The sequence below is a fragment of the Wolffia australiana genome, chromosome 1 (genome assembly GCF_029677425.1).
Source record: "Wolffia australiana isolate 7733 chromosome 1, ASM2967742v1".
In the NCBI taxonomy this organism is placed as follows: domain Eukaryota; kingdom Viridiplantae; phylum Streptophyta; class Magnoliopsida; order Alismatales; family Araceae; genus Wolffia; species Wolffia australiana.
This window is the reverse complement of record NC_135835.1, coordinates 16,143,141-16,159,193: the sequence shown is the minus strand read 5'-3', so window position 1 is coordinate 16,159,193 and position 16,053 is coordinate 16,143,141. Positions and strand designations below refer to the sequence as shown.

Here is a 16,053-nt window from a genome sequence, read left to right as displayed (position 1 = left end):
TTGGGTATTAAAAAGGAAGCAAAGCTTATAGAGTATATGACCCAACAACTGGAAGCATTACTCTTTCAAGAATTGTTATCTTTGAAGAGAACTGCCAATAGAATTGGGAAGATTCCAAGGATGAAACAATTTCAAGTATTTTTAATTCACCAATTTTCAGAATTGACCAAGTCAACAATGAAGCTGGGTCATCTTCAACTTAAGTAATGAAAGTTGAAGGAGGTGAAGTCAACAGTCAACTACTGAGGAGAGTGGACCAATTAGGTATAAAACTCTTCAGCAAGTTTATACAAAAACATGCCAAGTTGAGAATGATGTTGAAGAGGTGTGTCGACTCTCTGAAGAAAGACCCAAGACTTTCAAGGAAACCATGGAAGATGAAGTCTGGATTAAGGCCAAGGATGAAGATCTTGAAGCAATAAAGAAGAATGCCGACTTGGAAATTAGTCCTACCTCCACCAATTGCAAGCCCATTGGACTCAAATGGGTCTTCAAGATAAAAAAGAACTAATGAAGACAAATTTTGAGGCATAAGGCAAGGCTGGTGGTCAAAGGCTACGCTCAAAAGTATATGGGGTTGACTTTAATGAAGGTTTTGCTCCTGTAGCTTGACTATAGCCGATTAGAGTTATTTTGCCCATATCAGCTCAACTTGGATCATGTGTGCATCATTTGGACATGAAATCAGCATTCCTTAATGGTGAAATTGAGGAATAAATCTATGTGAAGCAGCCAGATGGGTATGATAAGGAAGCAAAATAGAAGATGGTATGGAAGATGAGCAAGGCTTTATACGGATTAAAGCAAGCGCCAAGAGCATGGTATTCAAAATTGGACAAAAGTTTGGCTTCCGTCAGACTAATGTAATGCTCCAATGACGCAAGCCCATCTTTGGCCAGGCGGGGTTAATATAATTCGAACTTTGATTTCAACAAAACTCAATCGTATATCTTAATCCTTTATTGAATTTATCAGCACTGATTAATATACCTCCTATAACTTAATTACATATTTAGATGTTTCACAAGCAAAACAATGATTTATGTAAATTGTAATTAAAATTTACACATCAGATATCGAAAAACCCATTATTTGACACGATATCTGATATCGTCATCAAACCCCTAAAAAGAAGGTGGATGCCAATATCAGGATGTATACTGTTATCAGATACTTGTATTGTAGTAACCAATATTGGATAAGATCCAAAGATTTCTAAAGACATTTAATTTCACATGAAGAAAGGATATGGGGATCTGGACGGGCGAACACCCGTTGCAACCAATCTCCGTTGGTGACGTCATCCTTCTTTTCCGCCCCTCAGACGGAAACGGAACGAAACAGGTCCGTCCTGTTCCTTCCTATTTCGTTGCTCCTTGTCCGTCCCGTTCCTCGTACTGTTTTCCTATATCTTTTCCCGCCAAAAGCAGGACGGGTTCTCGCCACACTTCTGCGATCTGTCGCGCTTTGATTTCCTCGGTGATCGTGATCGATTCTTCGTTTGTCGATCTTGGATCTGGCTTCTCAGGATCTTTGATCCAAAGAACTAGGGTTTTATTTTCTCAAAGTGTTTGGCAGATTCAGTTTGCCGGAGATTTGGTGCGGCAACGAGGTTTTAGAGCATGTCGCCGCTGAACTGGATGCACCACACGCTCATTCAAGCTTTGTTATCTCGTGGCCCTATGGAGGAGAAAGAGTTTTTTGACATGTTCTCTGGCGTTACCGGGAGAAATCCAGGTTCGATGAGTTTCCTTGATTTGTGGTGTGCGTTTGATAGTTAATAAAATCGACAAAGGTCGATCATTACTTGTGCCTTGGTGGTTTTTAGGAGTGTTAAGTCGTCGAGCAGGACTATTCACCTGAACCTTTAATTGTGTAATCTCTGATGCTAAAGCGCTCAGATAATCGAGATATGTCCTGAAGCTTTCGTAGTTTCTTTGGATGGGTCGTTCAAACGTTCAAATGAAAATTGCGAGGAGATTTCCGACTGTAGATGATTTCCGACGCGATGATCATTCATTTTCTTTCTGGGGAACGGAGGGAATGTAGTTTCTTGGAAACCGTTCTAAATTATTCATTTTGAGAGGATGTGATAAACAGCAGTAGAAAAAAAGAAAAGAAAAAAATAATGATGTCTGAGCGTGGAATGATACCAGGGAACTTGGAAATCTCTGTTGAAGTGAGGATGGATAATTTGGAACGGTAGAAATACTTTTGGAGAAAGCCACACTATGTTGATGCATGGATAGGAATTTTTGTTTTTCAATTTAGACCGTATTAATGTTGGAGAGACCCTAAAATTCAGACGCGTCTGCGCATAGTTTTGGCATAGATTGTTCAAGAAAAAAAAAATTGGCATAGATTCCTTGTTGCTTAAAATTGTTATACTACCTCTATGCTTGATAGGTCTCCATAAGAAAGTTTTTGACGATGCACTCCTCAAGATTAACAAGGAGCTGGCATATGTGAAATTTGAACTGCGTGGTTGTAGAAATCAGTATGATGGCAAAGTGTATTACGGTGTTGTCAATACAGTGTCTGACGAGCAATCTAAACTCGGCACAAGATACTCAATTCCTCAGATTGCATTCTACAGAGCCGTCGTGAGTCTATCTATCTTTAAAGAACTAACATGCTTTTGGCTGTTTTTTGAGAAATTTCTTCCAGTCGACATCTTTTCATTGCATCTTTCATGGTTAGTGATTATCAAGTATTCATGATTTATGCCTTTTTGTTCTTGCTTTCATAAAAGGACTTAGCAGATTCTTTTAACGCAATTTACCTGCCTTTTGTGTTTTTGACGCAGGTCCATAGAAAGTCGTTAGTGTTAAAGGATTACAGTTGCATTCTTTTGGGAAAGTGGAATCCTCTTTATGAACTCCATAATTTTATTAATTTATCATCTCTCTAATACATCTGCGCTATTTATCTGCTGTATCAGTCAACCAAGGAGTCTATCAATCAGGGAAAATTATACATTTTACCGAAGACACTATTTCCCGTACTTTTACTATTTTACTGTAGAACCTCGTATAATTATTTCTATGTGATTATTCTTTTGATGACCGTTGTACCTCGTAACGCACGAAATGGGTTTTACTAACAGATAATGAACCCGATATGACTATATTAAGCTACGGCTTTCGCCCAAGGAATAACCTCAATGTTCTCAAAGTCGTTCTCATGGCGATTTGATGATCTTGGCACTCCAAATGGTTTCATGGATGCTGGCCCTGACAATTCTAATTCTCTCTTCTAGCTGAAGCTATACATTCATTCAATACACTATGAAACAATTTATTGGTTATTCATATATAAGGGTGACAGAGAAAGAGTTCTCAATCATAACTCTTGAGATGTGGGCAGCATATGACGAAAGAAAATTTTAACCTTTTGGCATTCTCCATTTCTTCTTCAAAATTATGTTAGACTTCGTGATAGCTTAACTTCCCCAATAAAACGAATTCCAGCTGTAATATGGGTTTTGTTCTGTTCAGTCATTATTAATCCCCATTCAATCATCATATTTTACTGACAAACTTTTTTCCGTTTTATTTGTTTATTTTGTCGGCTTGAGTAACGCGAATTGTTGGAAACTGAAACAATGAGCCAATATTGGAAATGCAATATTTTCTTTATGGCTGATTTGGGGTTTCTCTGTTTTGCTTCTGATCTTTTTCCGATCAATTTTACAGCTGGACGCAATAATGCAAGATACTACGGCTCATGGCTCCATCTCCTGCATAGATGCCCTCAATCTTCAGCTGGATAGTCAGGTTGACAGAGATTGCTCATTCCTTGTTCTTTCATTCTCATGCCTTCCGATTAGTCTTCAAATATCATTTTGCTTTGTTATATTTATTCCGTCTGTCGTTGGCTTGTTTATTTCCTTTGAAGTAGAAATTGTGAGCATCCTGAAGTCACAGTACTCTACTGGAAAGCAGGTTCCATTACTTAGGTGTTGGGTCTAAAGTAGCCAAACCTCTTGTACTAGGTTGAAGAATACAATTGGACTCATGCGAGGACATAAACAAATTACGAGGAAAGGGGTTTCAATGCTCCATCTGAAGAGAGAGAATGAATAAAAGGGAGTAGTGGAATGTCTATCATGTTTATATCTCTGTAGTATCAGGTTGATCACTGATTTCGGGAGATCTTCCTTTTATCTAAAAGAATAAATTTCTATTTGATGAGGTCTGCACATTAATATGTAGACTTAAGATATGACATGCAGACAATTCTTGTGTCCACTTATTCTTTACTTAAGATAAAGTCTACCTAAGCATGCTTGCTCTGATAGTGATGTACCAGATCATTAGAAATAATAGTGTCAAATAAACTAGAAACTGGACGGTTTTCTAGAATTCAATTTTTAGTTCTACCGATACTCGATTGATCTGGAAGGACTCACACAGCCCTCGCAACTAGAAAATCAGCTTCAAAACTGGAGCGAGCTACCATTCCTTGCTTCAGGCTCTGCCTGGTCACAAGACATAGATTGTGAAAAAGACTATTAACTAGATAGTGATGTACCAGATCATTAGAAATAATAGTGTCAAATAAAGTAGAAACTGGACGGTTTTCTAGAATTCAATTTTTAGTTCTACCGATACTCGATTGATCTGGAAGGACTCACACAGCCCTCGCAACTTGAAAATCAGCTTCAAAACTGGAGCGAGCTACCGTTCCTTGCTTCAGGCTCTGCCTGGTCACAAGACATAGATTGTGAAAAAGACTATTAACTTAGATCATGGAACCCTGTTTAATCTGAAATAGTAAAGGTTGTTTGTGACAGTAGTCCTTACCTTTTTTATATGGAGCATAGTGTAATTAATCCTTTTGGGTATCTCAAAAACCTGTCTTTGACTTGTAGTTATGGACGCATAGTGCCATGCATGTTAGTGTACCAATCAGTCTGATAGGAACCTTGATCTAGGTTCGTATCGGAAGGAGGGTAGAGGGCGAGATGAGGTAGACGTTCCCGAGGTAGGAGAGTAGAAACAGGAATGATCGAAGGGGTCGAACAGAGGAGGCAGGGATCGACCTGGGACGGGCTGCCTGATGACGCGGTGAAGGATTGACTATCGCCCAGTGGGGGGGGGGGGGATCGTCGGATTCTAGAAGGGAACTGAACGGCAGAGGTAGGGATCTGATTGAAGGAGAGCCGGTTGAAGATCCGGTGAGACGATCACGGGGATAGGGGATTGTAGGACGGTCAAGGGGACGGGACGGAGACAGGGAGGATCGAGATAGTGAGCCAAGGGGCGGATCTTACCTTAATTCTTGACTGCCCTCCTTATGGGAGGCCTACAAATGTTTATCTGAAAAGGAAGCTATCTACCCTAAACATTAGATGTCTAAGGTATCCCTAGTGGGCTAAAATGCCTTTGATACCCTTGGGGCTACAGGATCGTATCACAGTCTCTATTAATTCTGCCCTTTTTGGAAAGCTAAGTTTTAATGATAAGTTTATAGTCAACTCTGATGTGACTGAACTGGCTAATGTGTGAAATTTCTTTAACTATGTATAATGTTAACATTGTCATTTCGCGGATATGTTTCCCATTACTTTTGTCGCCTCTTCTCTAGTGGATCATGTAAGTGGATGGCCTTCAAATGCAAAAAACTAAATTATAATTATATATGAACGTATATGAATAATGACATACTCAATGGCGTCAGAGGTATGATTTTAATTGATCATATTGCTTCTGGATTTCTGTGAAAAATCTTGGCGTAACATAACAGGCACAGTTGGTGTGCACCTTATTTTAAAGATTTATTGTTCACCCATTATCTTTTACTGTTAGTGATGATTCTCAAACTTAATCGATGTTCGCTGTATTTCTAAGTAATAATAGTAATAATATGATAGAATTCCTCGGTAGATCTCACGAATTCCCGAATCAAGGATCTCAAGAAATATAATAGCAAACAAGAAGATCCCAGATCTGAGTTGTGCAGAGGGAAAACTGAGAATGTAGAAGAAAAGTATCGTAAAGAAGAGAGTAAGGATAGAGCAGGAACAACTCTAGAAAAGGTAGAGGAGGATGAAGGCCGCATCGGCCCCTCTCCTCTGGCGTAGAGAATCTCCCACCAGCCCGTGCCCTTGCGACTGAGAAAAACCAACTCGATGCCCTTCCCCCTTTTCCCCTCTTCATTTATAGCCTCCCCTCCTGCCAGTTATTCTAACTTTCGCACGTGCTTCTAGCGACCCGTACGTGCGACTCTTCGTCTTCCTGTGGTATGTGTTCGGAAGATGCTTATCAGCGTGTGACGCCTCGTCTTCTTTGATAAGTCTTCGGAAGGTGCTTATCATAATAATAATAATGTTTCTTCAAGAAAATAATAATAATAATGTTTGACATACATCATGCACATGCTTGTACTGAAATGGCTGCCGCATGTAGATTCCATTCATTGTTTGAACTTTGAATCCGTGGAAAGCCTTTTAAGTCGTTTCTCTTCTATCACTGGGTTTTGAAAAATCTTTCATTTTGCTCTGAATTTTCAGAAACTTTTGACATTGTTTAAATGATGTTGATTTCTCTTCCTCTGCCATGTTTCCATTTGAATGATTCTAATTTGTGGCTTTGGCTTGTGTTTTTTTTTTATCAGGCGAGCCAAATCTCAAATGATAGCACAGCATATGTACCTGCTGCTTTCAAGAGCTTCACTATGGCGCAGAAGGAAAAGACGCTCCAGGAACTCATTCAAGATCGGTGGCTTTCTCCTTCTTCAGATGGAAATATCGGTCTAGGAGTCAGATCATTTCTTGATCTCAAGGGCTGGTTCCGTAACAATGATGTCCCATCATGTGACCTCTGCAATGAAGCTGCTATAAAGGTATATATAATACGCCAATTCTACCCCGCATGATCGATCCTTAGAATAAACGTGCGTATCTGTGATGACAATTTCATAATAAAGGCTTGTGGATGATGGATTGGTACATAATCCAGCACATCATCAGTCATCCATTCTGAACTCGGAACAAAAACACAACAAAACCACTGACCGTCTTCAGATCTCTCCCGTCCCATTCTGTCGTCAAACATGTAGCCTTACTCGTTGGAGGGCTGATTATGAATTATTAAAGAATTCCCGTTTGATAACTACAACTCCACAGACGACATCCACGACGATAATTAAGGAATCGTCCCCGTTGGCGAATTCCTCTCAACCAACCTTCCCCTTCTTCGTGTGTCTCAGCATCGATACAACCGCCAGACACTATATCCCCCCTTCTTCGTGTATTAGCCGTCCAGTCCCGTCTGCCCGTCCCAGACCGTCGTCTGTCTACGATCCTTCTTCATAATAATTCTTGATGGCAGGCGGAAGTGTGTAACGGTGAAGGTTGCGACGTCCGTTTCCATAGTTACTGTCTGAAGAACTCCCATAGAAAGGTGCATTTTCTTTTGTTGGGAAATTTAAAATTTAAAGTATATCCCTTCCAATTATGAGAAGCCGTTCGATTTTCTGATTATCAGCAGGTTTCCATGGCGTGCTCTTGTGGCGCCCCTTGGAACTTCTCCAGCAACTTGGAAAACGAGGGAAACAACGGCGATCCGTCACGCAAGACTGAGAACCAAGAATGCAAACCAGAACTGCGGGAAAATTCTACGCCTCGAGGAGCGGCCAGTCAAAGGGATGCAAAAAATATCAGATCGCCAGAAGTAAGATTAACCAGGAGATCCCGACGAGCATAGTCAGGAAAAGGTATCCACCATATTTTATTTCCCCTTTTTTAATATCCATTTTCATCTTCTCTCTCCAATTTTGTTGCACCCATTGACATATTGGAGGAGTTTGGTGCTTTGAACTAGAAAAAGCGATTGATATCCATTTCATTAAAATTAAAAGACAAAAAATCAAATAAAAACAGCCCATTATTTCGATCATCTCTTTCCCATAGCTCCTGCCGATTTTCTCGACCACCGATGAAAGTATAGGAACTGGATCAAGATCTGAAAATTAGTTATGGATACATCTCATGGATGTTCATCGCAAGGCGAAAACAAGTAATGATGATAGTAGATAAAAGAAGAAAATAGTGTCAAGGATACGAAAGCGTCTAATAACATGCATACCGCAGCATCTACAAGCCAGGGCAAGTTGGGAAGTATCTTTGACCAATTCAGACTGCTGACCAATATACTGCATCACAGAAAATTATAAAGATATCGTCATTAATACTACTGCATGATGTCTACATATTTCTGAGCTTTACCTGTCTACATATGTCAAAATTCCGACAAGAGAGAAACAGAACGTGAGCGGGCTTAGACCCTGCAGACAGGGAGATTGAAGAGAGGAAGAGGGCAGTGGAGGATATTATTCCCCATCGATGACGTAAGTACTTCCTCCATCGCTATTTGTATTTGTAATAATGTTTTTTTAGATAGTTTTTGAGATTCAGAAGAGGAAGACGACGGCAGAGCTGGCGGCGATGACACAAAATGTGTCTAAGAAGGGGTCCTTAGCACATCGAATGATGATATGTGAATCAAGTTCTTACATTTGGAATTCTCAATAAAAGATAGATTGTAGATATTGAATAGATGAGGTGAGACAATTCCGTGACTATGGAACCATAGAACTTCCGAGGAATACCGGAAAATTTCCTTATTGGAAGACAATTTTAATTATGTGAAAGAAAGAATACAGAGATCGTATAAGATAAAGTTAGTTCCTACGGATACACGATCGAGAAAATCCACAATAGTTTAACAATGAAACAAATCCACCGCGTTATTCATCAATAGTATGAACATAAAAAAAAGGTATGAACATCGTACGCATACTAGCGATATAATCATCATTATCGCGAGAAGAACATCTTCTTCCTGGAGATAGTCAGAACTTTCCCGATATATTATCATTACTCCTCGACGTTATCACTCTCGTTCGGCTCTTCCTACCACCATATACATTATTTTACCCTGCTCTCGACCCCTGTGGCTTGATAGAGAGAGTGATTTTCATAAATAAGGAGTCTTCAGAAACAATTGATCGTTAAATATTCAAACCCAGGTCCAATACCAAGCGGAAATGGATGCATAAAGCCGTTGAAAAGATATATCCTCGATAAATCACCATATGACAGCTCCCGCCTTCTTCAACACTTTTCTGAGGGAAATCTAGTCCCTCTCTTACATACAAACTATTAATTCTATGCCGACGTAATGGAAGTATCGACTGGCATTCATCCACGCAACATAATAATTAAGACGGAAACATAGGGAAACCATCAAAACATATCTTGTTTGGTTGTCGCCTAACGTGATTTCCTAATCAGGAAGCACCTGCTTCTCAACAAACCCCGATAATAGGTCCATTCGTGGAACGGAATTGACCGTTAGCATTTTATGAGAAATTACGATGCAGCCACCTTGAGTTCAAAAAACTAGCCGTTCAGAAAATGCTTCCTTTATTTAAAGACCTCAGTTGAGTCAGCCAAATCATTATGCTCCTCTTCAACCTGCATGCCCTAACATTTCTCCAGGTACATACGTTTTGGTCATGGTTGCAGACTCGTGGCAGCGTTCCTTGTGTGTGAAGGAGAAGAGGTCATTTAACAGGTGAGTTTGCTGACGGCTCTCTTCATCTCTTGTCGGATTAATTTCTTAGAAAGCTCAACATCCTTCATTGCATCTTCTGCAAAAAATTATGTATAGATATTTGTTTAAACAATATTTACAGCTAAATGCACGGGGATTTTAAGAAATTGGCTTTACCCTTGGGGTGTGTTTGGAAGGTTGGGCGTACCATGAACTAGTCTTCTCGAATTTTTTTCTTCAACTTAAATTTTTTTTCTTAGGGGTTCACAACTTTGTGGACAAGGTTCATTTACACTGTTCCCTGTGGTGTTCCCGAAGTATATCTTTACGTCACTGAATTCGTACACATTTTTAGTAGAACCCAATAAACTAGAAACCTGACATAAAACTGTATATGCTCCTAGTTTTTGTCATGCAGCACTGTCGTCGATGATGGTTTTTTCTCAACCTCGTAAGCCTCGTGTACTCCCAGTTTTATCGTGCAGCACTGTCATCAGGGATCGGGGTACGGATCGAATAAAAATCGATCGAATTCGGAACGAACGTTTCGGTTGGTCAAAATGATATTCGATCCGAACAACTGAAATCTTTTACCGAACAAGGTTTTTGATCGCGTTTGATCTAGATTTTTCGATAGATTGAATTTGAAAAATCGAAATTGAACGGATTTTATAAAAACAATCTGTCATGCTTCCGGGCTCTCTCCGTCTCTCGTTCGTTCTCTCCCTCTCCCGTTAACTCTCTCTCTCGCTTGCTTCCTCTCTTTCTCGCTCTGTTTCTCTCACGTTCTCTCTTTCTCTCTTTCTCGCTCTCTCTCTGTTTCTCGCTCTGTCTCTCTTTCTCTCGGGTTATCTCTGCCTCTCGCTTGGTTTCTCTCTTTCTCTCGCGTTTGCTCTCTTGCTTGCTTCCTCTCTTTCTCGTTCTCTCCCTCTATCTCTCTCTCTCGCTTGTTCTCTCTCTCGCTTTCTCTCCCTTTCTCTCACTCTCTCTCTCTCGCTCTCTCCCTTTTTCTCTCTCTTACTTGTTCTCTTTGTCTCTCTCGTGTCCTCTCACTCTCTTTTATCTCCCTTCCTCTCTCGCTTGTTCTCTCTCTTTCGTGCTCTCTGCCTCTCGTTCTCACCCTCTCTCTCGTTTATCTTCTTTTCTCTCTCTTGCTTGTTCTCTCTCTCCCTCTCGTGCTCACCCTCTCTCTCTCTCTAGTGATCTCGTTTCTCCCTCTCTCTCTCTCTCTAGTGATCTCGTTTCTCCCTCTCTCTCTCTCTCGCTTGTTCTCTATAGCTCTAGTGCTCTCGTTCTCTTCCTTTCTCTCTCTCTCTCTAGGGCTCTCTCTCTGCCCTCTGGCTCTGTCTCTCTCTCGTTCTCTCTTTCTCTCCATCTGGCCCTCTCTCTCTCGTTCTCTCTGTCTCTCCATCTGGCTCTCTCTCTCTCGTTCTCTCTGTTTCTCCATCTGGCTCTCTCTCTTGTTCTCTCTTTCTCTATCTCTTTCGTGCGCGCTTTCTCTCCCTCTGGCTCGGACTCTCTTTCTCTCTCTCCGGGTCTCCCTCTCGTTCTCTCTCTCTCTGTCGTGCTCTCTCTTTCTCCCTCTGGCTCTCTCTTGTTCTCTCTCTCGCTTTTTCTCTCTCTCTCATTCTCTCTCTGGCTTGTTTTCATCTCTCGTTTTCTCTCTTGCTTGCTCTCTCTCTCTCTCTCTATCTCTATCTCTCCCCCTCTGGTTCTCTCTCTCGCTTGTTCTCTCTCTCCCTCTGGCTCTCTCTCTCTCTCTCCCCCTCTGTCTCTATCTCTCTCTTGTTCTCTCTCTCTCCCTCTATCTATATCTCGTTCTCTCTTTTACTCTCTCTCGTTCTATATCTCCCTATAGCTCTCTTTCTCTCTCATTCCCTTGGTCTCTCTCTCGGGCTCTCTTTCTCACTCTTTATCTCTCTCGTTTTCTGGATCAGGAGCAGGAGCAGGAGCAGGAGCAGAAGCCAGTGACGGAACCTGAGCCGGAGCTGGAGCCAGAGCCAGAGCCAGAGCCAAAGCCATAGCCAGAGCCCGAGCCTGAGATGGAGACGGAGCCTGAGATGGAGACGGAGCCGGAGCTGTATCCGGAGCCGAATCCGAAGCAGGAGCCTGAGCCCGAGCCGGAGCAAGAGCCAGAGAGGGAGCTGAAGCTGGAGCCAGAGCCCGAGCCAAATAAGGAGCTGGAGCCGGAGTCCGAGACAGAACTGGAGCCAAAATCAGAGCGTTAGCCGGAACCGGAACATGAGCCAGAGCCAGAGCCCGAGCGGGAGCCGGAGCCCAAGCCCGAGAGGGAGTCGGAGCCTGAGCGGGAGCGGCAGCCAGAGCCTTAGCCAGACCGGGAGCTGGAGCTCGAGGCTGAGACAGAGCCGAAGCCCCCGAGCCAGAGCCCGAGCCCAAGATGGGGCCGGGGCCCGAGCAGGAGTGGCAGCCAGAGCCGATGCCCGAGCAGGAGCAGGAGCCAGAACCTGAGCCCAAGTGGGAGCGGGAGCCGGGGCCCGAGGCTAAGAGGGAGCCGGAGCTAGAGCTTGAGCCCGAGCTCGAGAGAGAGCCAGAGCCGAGGCTGGAGTTGGAGATTGAGCTGGAGCTATCGTCGAAGGGGCACGCGGGGGGGGGGGGGGGGTCCAAGGCATGAACAGTGCAGGGGCGGGGCCATGAACAACACGGGGGCGTGGGCGGGGGATGGTGGTGTGTGCGGCGTGGGCGTGGGCAAGGCATGAACAGTGCGGGGCGGGGCCATGAACAACACGGGGGGGGGGAGAAGGCGAGATGGGGGCTAGTGCAGGGCCAGGGGCTTGGCTAGGCAGCGGTGGGGCAAAGGTGAGGGATTGGCTGGGAGCATGAGCGGGAGCGCGAGCACGAGTGGGAGCAAGAGCATGAGCAGGAGCAAGAATAGGAGCGCGAGCGCGAGCACGAGTGGGAGCAAGAGCATGAGCGGGAGCAAGAGCATGAGCAGGAGCAAGAGGAGTGGAAGCAGGAGTAAGAGGAGCAAGACCAGGAGCAGGAGTAAGAGGAGGGGCAGGAACATGAGTAGGAGCTGGCGGAATAGTGGGAGCGAAAGCGGGAGTAGAAGCGGGAGGTAGAGCAGGAGCCAGAGTGGGAAGAGAAGCAATAGTTGAATGGGGAATGTGAGCTACACCAGGAGCAGGAAGTCGTACCTCAAGCGAGAGCTGGAGCGGGAATGGTAGTAGGAGCAAGGGCGACAACGGGAGTAGAAGCGAAAGCAGGAGCTGGAACGTGAGCGAGAGTATGAGCAAGAGCTGGACAGCAAGTGGGACTTGGAGCAGAAGCGGGAGGGGGAGGTTGAGCAGGAGTAGGAGCACGAGCGCGACTAGCACCGGGAGTATGAGCAAGAGCACGTGTAGGAGCAAGAGCATGAGCAGCAGGAGTGGGAGCAGCACGAGCGGGAGCAGCAGTTGTGGGAGTGGGAGCTAGAGTGGGAGCCGGAGGAATGAGAGAAAGAGCGTGAGCAGAGCAGAGACAGGAGCAGAATCAGGAGTAGGAGCGGGTTCAGAGGTGGAACAAGAGCAAAAAAAGAAGCAGGTTCAGAGCGGGAGCTAGAGCAGAAGTGGGAACGAGAGCTTGAGCATGAACGAGAGAGGGAGCCGGAGCGGCAGCTGCAGCGGGAGCGGGAGCGGGGCCTGGAGCGGAGGAAGTGCGAAAGCACGCGCGGGAGGGAGGCAGGTGCGTAAGTGGGAGTAGTGGGAGAGGGAAGAGGAGTAGGAGTAGGAGTGACAATAGGAGTAGGAGCAGGAGCAAGAGTAGGATCAGGAACAGGAGCAAGAGTAGGATCAGGAACAGGAGCAAGAGTAGGATCAGGAACAGGAGAAAAAGTAGTAGGAACGGGAGAAAGAACAAGAGCTAGAGCAAGAGCATGAGCAAGATCAGAAGCAAGAGCAGAAACAGGAGCAGGAGTATCGGTAGAAAGAGCAGGAGTAGGAGCAGAGTAGCAGTAGTAGTGATGTAACACGATGTGCCGAGATCGAGCGGCTCGTGTCACACCACAGGGAAGGAATGAGAATATGGGATGCAACGGAATCAAAGATGTGATTGTTTTAAATCCAATGAGAAATATGGGAAACCGACAGATTCGAGGCATTGGGGTAGATAGACGACACGAGGTGTCGTATCTTGGACGAGCTCCCCATGACCCGGGTGGTTGGCTCAAAGGCTGTCAGAGTGGGAGACGATCACCGTCCGTGCACATCGACGTCTGTCGCCGTGAGCGACTCCAATCCGACACCGTCAAAGAACTGTCCTAACATGTGATGATAGCAAGTCCTTTACCACGTTTAAATTCTCTCGGGCATGTGGAGCAGTTGAAGAGTAGCACTGAAAGAAATAATAATACTGCTAAACAAAGGGGACGCGGAAGGGCAAGATCTGTGGACTCGGATGCAGTCACTAAGCGAGGACCGACCGTGGTGGGGAGTCGAGGAGGGCATGGGTCCACGTGGTCAGCAGGCTCACCAATAGTTGTGCTGGAGCCAATCAGCTCGCGCACAGGTGGTGCAACTTCTCAGGTCCAACTAGACGGTTGTCAGCACAATGGGGAGAACCTGCAGGGCGGTCCCCGTACATGGTCGTGGGAGGCAAATTCTTGGACGTGTGCTGTGAATGGCACAACTGGTACCTGATGGCTCGAGACCCGGAAGTCCGTGGCAAGGAGTCGTTTCACGGAAGATGATGGATGGAGGTTGTGGGCGGGTTGCAAGCATCGGCGGATGGTAGGCATGGGTGTGATCTCGCGTGCAGGGGGGCGCTGCGCATGCGGGGGCACTAAGCACACAGAATGAGCGAAGTGCCCATGTGCACGCGGAGTGCAAGGAGTGCGCAAAAAAGTAGAACCAGGACAAATACATCGATCAAGAAGTAGAAGTTTTTGAATTGGGCTTCAAGAAGACTCCAAGAAACTAGTGCGACGGTCAGGAAGCAAGGCACGATGATGTCATTCCTTCAATAGAGACATGGGGTCGATGTGGTGAACTGACATTTGCAGTGACAAGCGGCTTCCTGGGAACTAATATATAAAACCATCTCGTGACGAGAGGAGGTGTGAGCCCAAATGAGAAAATCTCTTTCAATTTCAAATGAACTCCATGGCGATTCCTTGGACATGCCTCCTTTTATATAGAGTAGGGAGGATGCCCAAGTGGGTCGAAAAAGGGGAAACCATCCTGTGACGTGAGATTTCCCCTTAAACATACATCAAAACAAATAAAATGAAAATACAACAGACGAGGCCTGAACATGTCGGCGCATCCAAATTGTACAAAAAATCAAGATACAGGAAAACAAAATCACTGCTCGCGACCGTTGCTATGCTGAGTACTTGATGTCGGGGTCACGGGTGTCCACTCGAGCTTCACAGCTCTCTATTGCGCGTTGTAGGTTTAAAAATCCAATAAACATATTTTTAAGGTTTTATTGAATTAATCAAAATACTTTAATGATCTTTTTATGTTTTGTTTAAAAAATATAGATGAGAGAAAAGGCGGAGGGGTATATATAAAAATACTTTTGGGCAGCCCCCATTTGTGCCCAAAAACTAATTGAGGGACTTTTCCGCAAAATGGCAAGAACTTCATTTTGCGGGGACATGTGGCACAATCTCGTATGTCAAAATTCATCACCGGAAGTCCTTGTGGGTAATAACTTGCAAATTAACATCATTAATTGATGAACTTAACATTATATTTTTGTGTTCTAATGACTATATTTGCATGTTATCATATAAAAATAAAGATAAATGACATATACTTTGATTATTATTATTTCGAATTTTTTATCATTTTTTACATATAATTTAACCTCATTTCAGTGAAGAAATATTTTTTTCAGGGCTTTAAATACTTGGCTAAAGGTTGGTAAGGGCTCTCATAATTTTTCTGGAATTTTTCCATATTTTTCTATCATTTTCTGACCAATATTTAGCCAAGAAATGGTTTTTTTATCTTTTATTTAGCATTTATATATATATATATATATCAAGGGGCATCCATGTCATTCGCCCAGAATTCGGGCAAATACGTGCATGCATTTTTATATATATATGAAAAAAATAATAAATAAAACAGAAAGGTCGGCGAGAAAGAGAAAATATATATATGTATATATAAATACATTCGTCGTTCGCGGAATCGAGTAGCTGTGTGCATTGAATGCACGCGGTAATCGATTCCAAGTGTGTTAAAAAAAGGAAAGATGGCGGCCGCTTTTCAATTTTCCGCGTGCATTAAATGCACGCAGGAATCGATTCCACAAATATTCCCCTCGTGCGCAGAATCGAGTAGCCGCGTGCATTTAATGCACGCGGTAATCGATTCCACGTGAGTGTTAAAAAAAAGAAAAGAAGAAGAATAAAAAGACGGCGGCCGCTTTTTGATTTTTCGCGTGCATTAAATGCACGCAGAAATCGATTAGAAAATATTATTAATAGCGGTAATCTTATAGCTTCACTTTTATTATTGTTATTTTTTTTAGCCGCGCTAACGGG

General features: G+C 43.7%; 1 protein-coding gene across 3 annotated transcripts; it reads left to right on the top strand.

Moving 5' to 3' along the window:
* The first annotated feature begins 1,402 nt into the window (after positions 1 to 1,402).
* On the top strand, positions 1,403 to 7,845 carry EMB1379 (embryo defective 1379). Of its 3 annotated transcripts, none has more exons than XM_078581888.1 (6): positions 1,403 to 1,737; positions 2,536 to 2,603; positions 3,696 to 3,776; positions 6,619 to 6,846; positions 7,335 to 7,406; positions 7,491 to 7,845. In XM_078581888.1, the coding sequence occupies exons 1-6, from the start codon at positions 1,623 to 1,625 to the stop codon at positions 7,707 to 7,709; spliced, it is 783 nt and encodes a 260-aa protein (XP_078438014.1). In that variant the 5' UTR covers positions 1,403 to 1,622; the 3' UTR covers positions 7,710 to 7,845. The 3 variants fall into 3 exon arrangements, with proteins under 3 accessions (XP_078438014.1, XP_078438001.1, XP_078438007.1); XM_078581875.1 differs by having other exon boundaries at positions 1,410 to 1,737; positions 2,407 to 2,603; XM_078581881.1 differs by having other exon boundaries at positions 1,414 to 1,737; positions 2,407 to 2,603; positions 7,494 to 7,845.
* Positions 7,846 to 16,053: the final 8,208 nt, after the last annotated feature.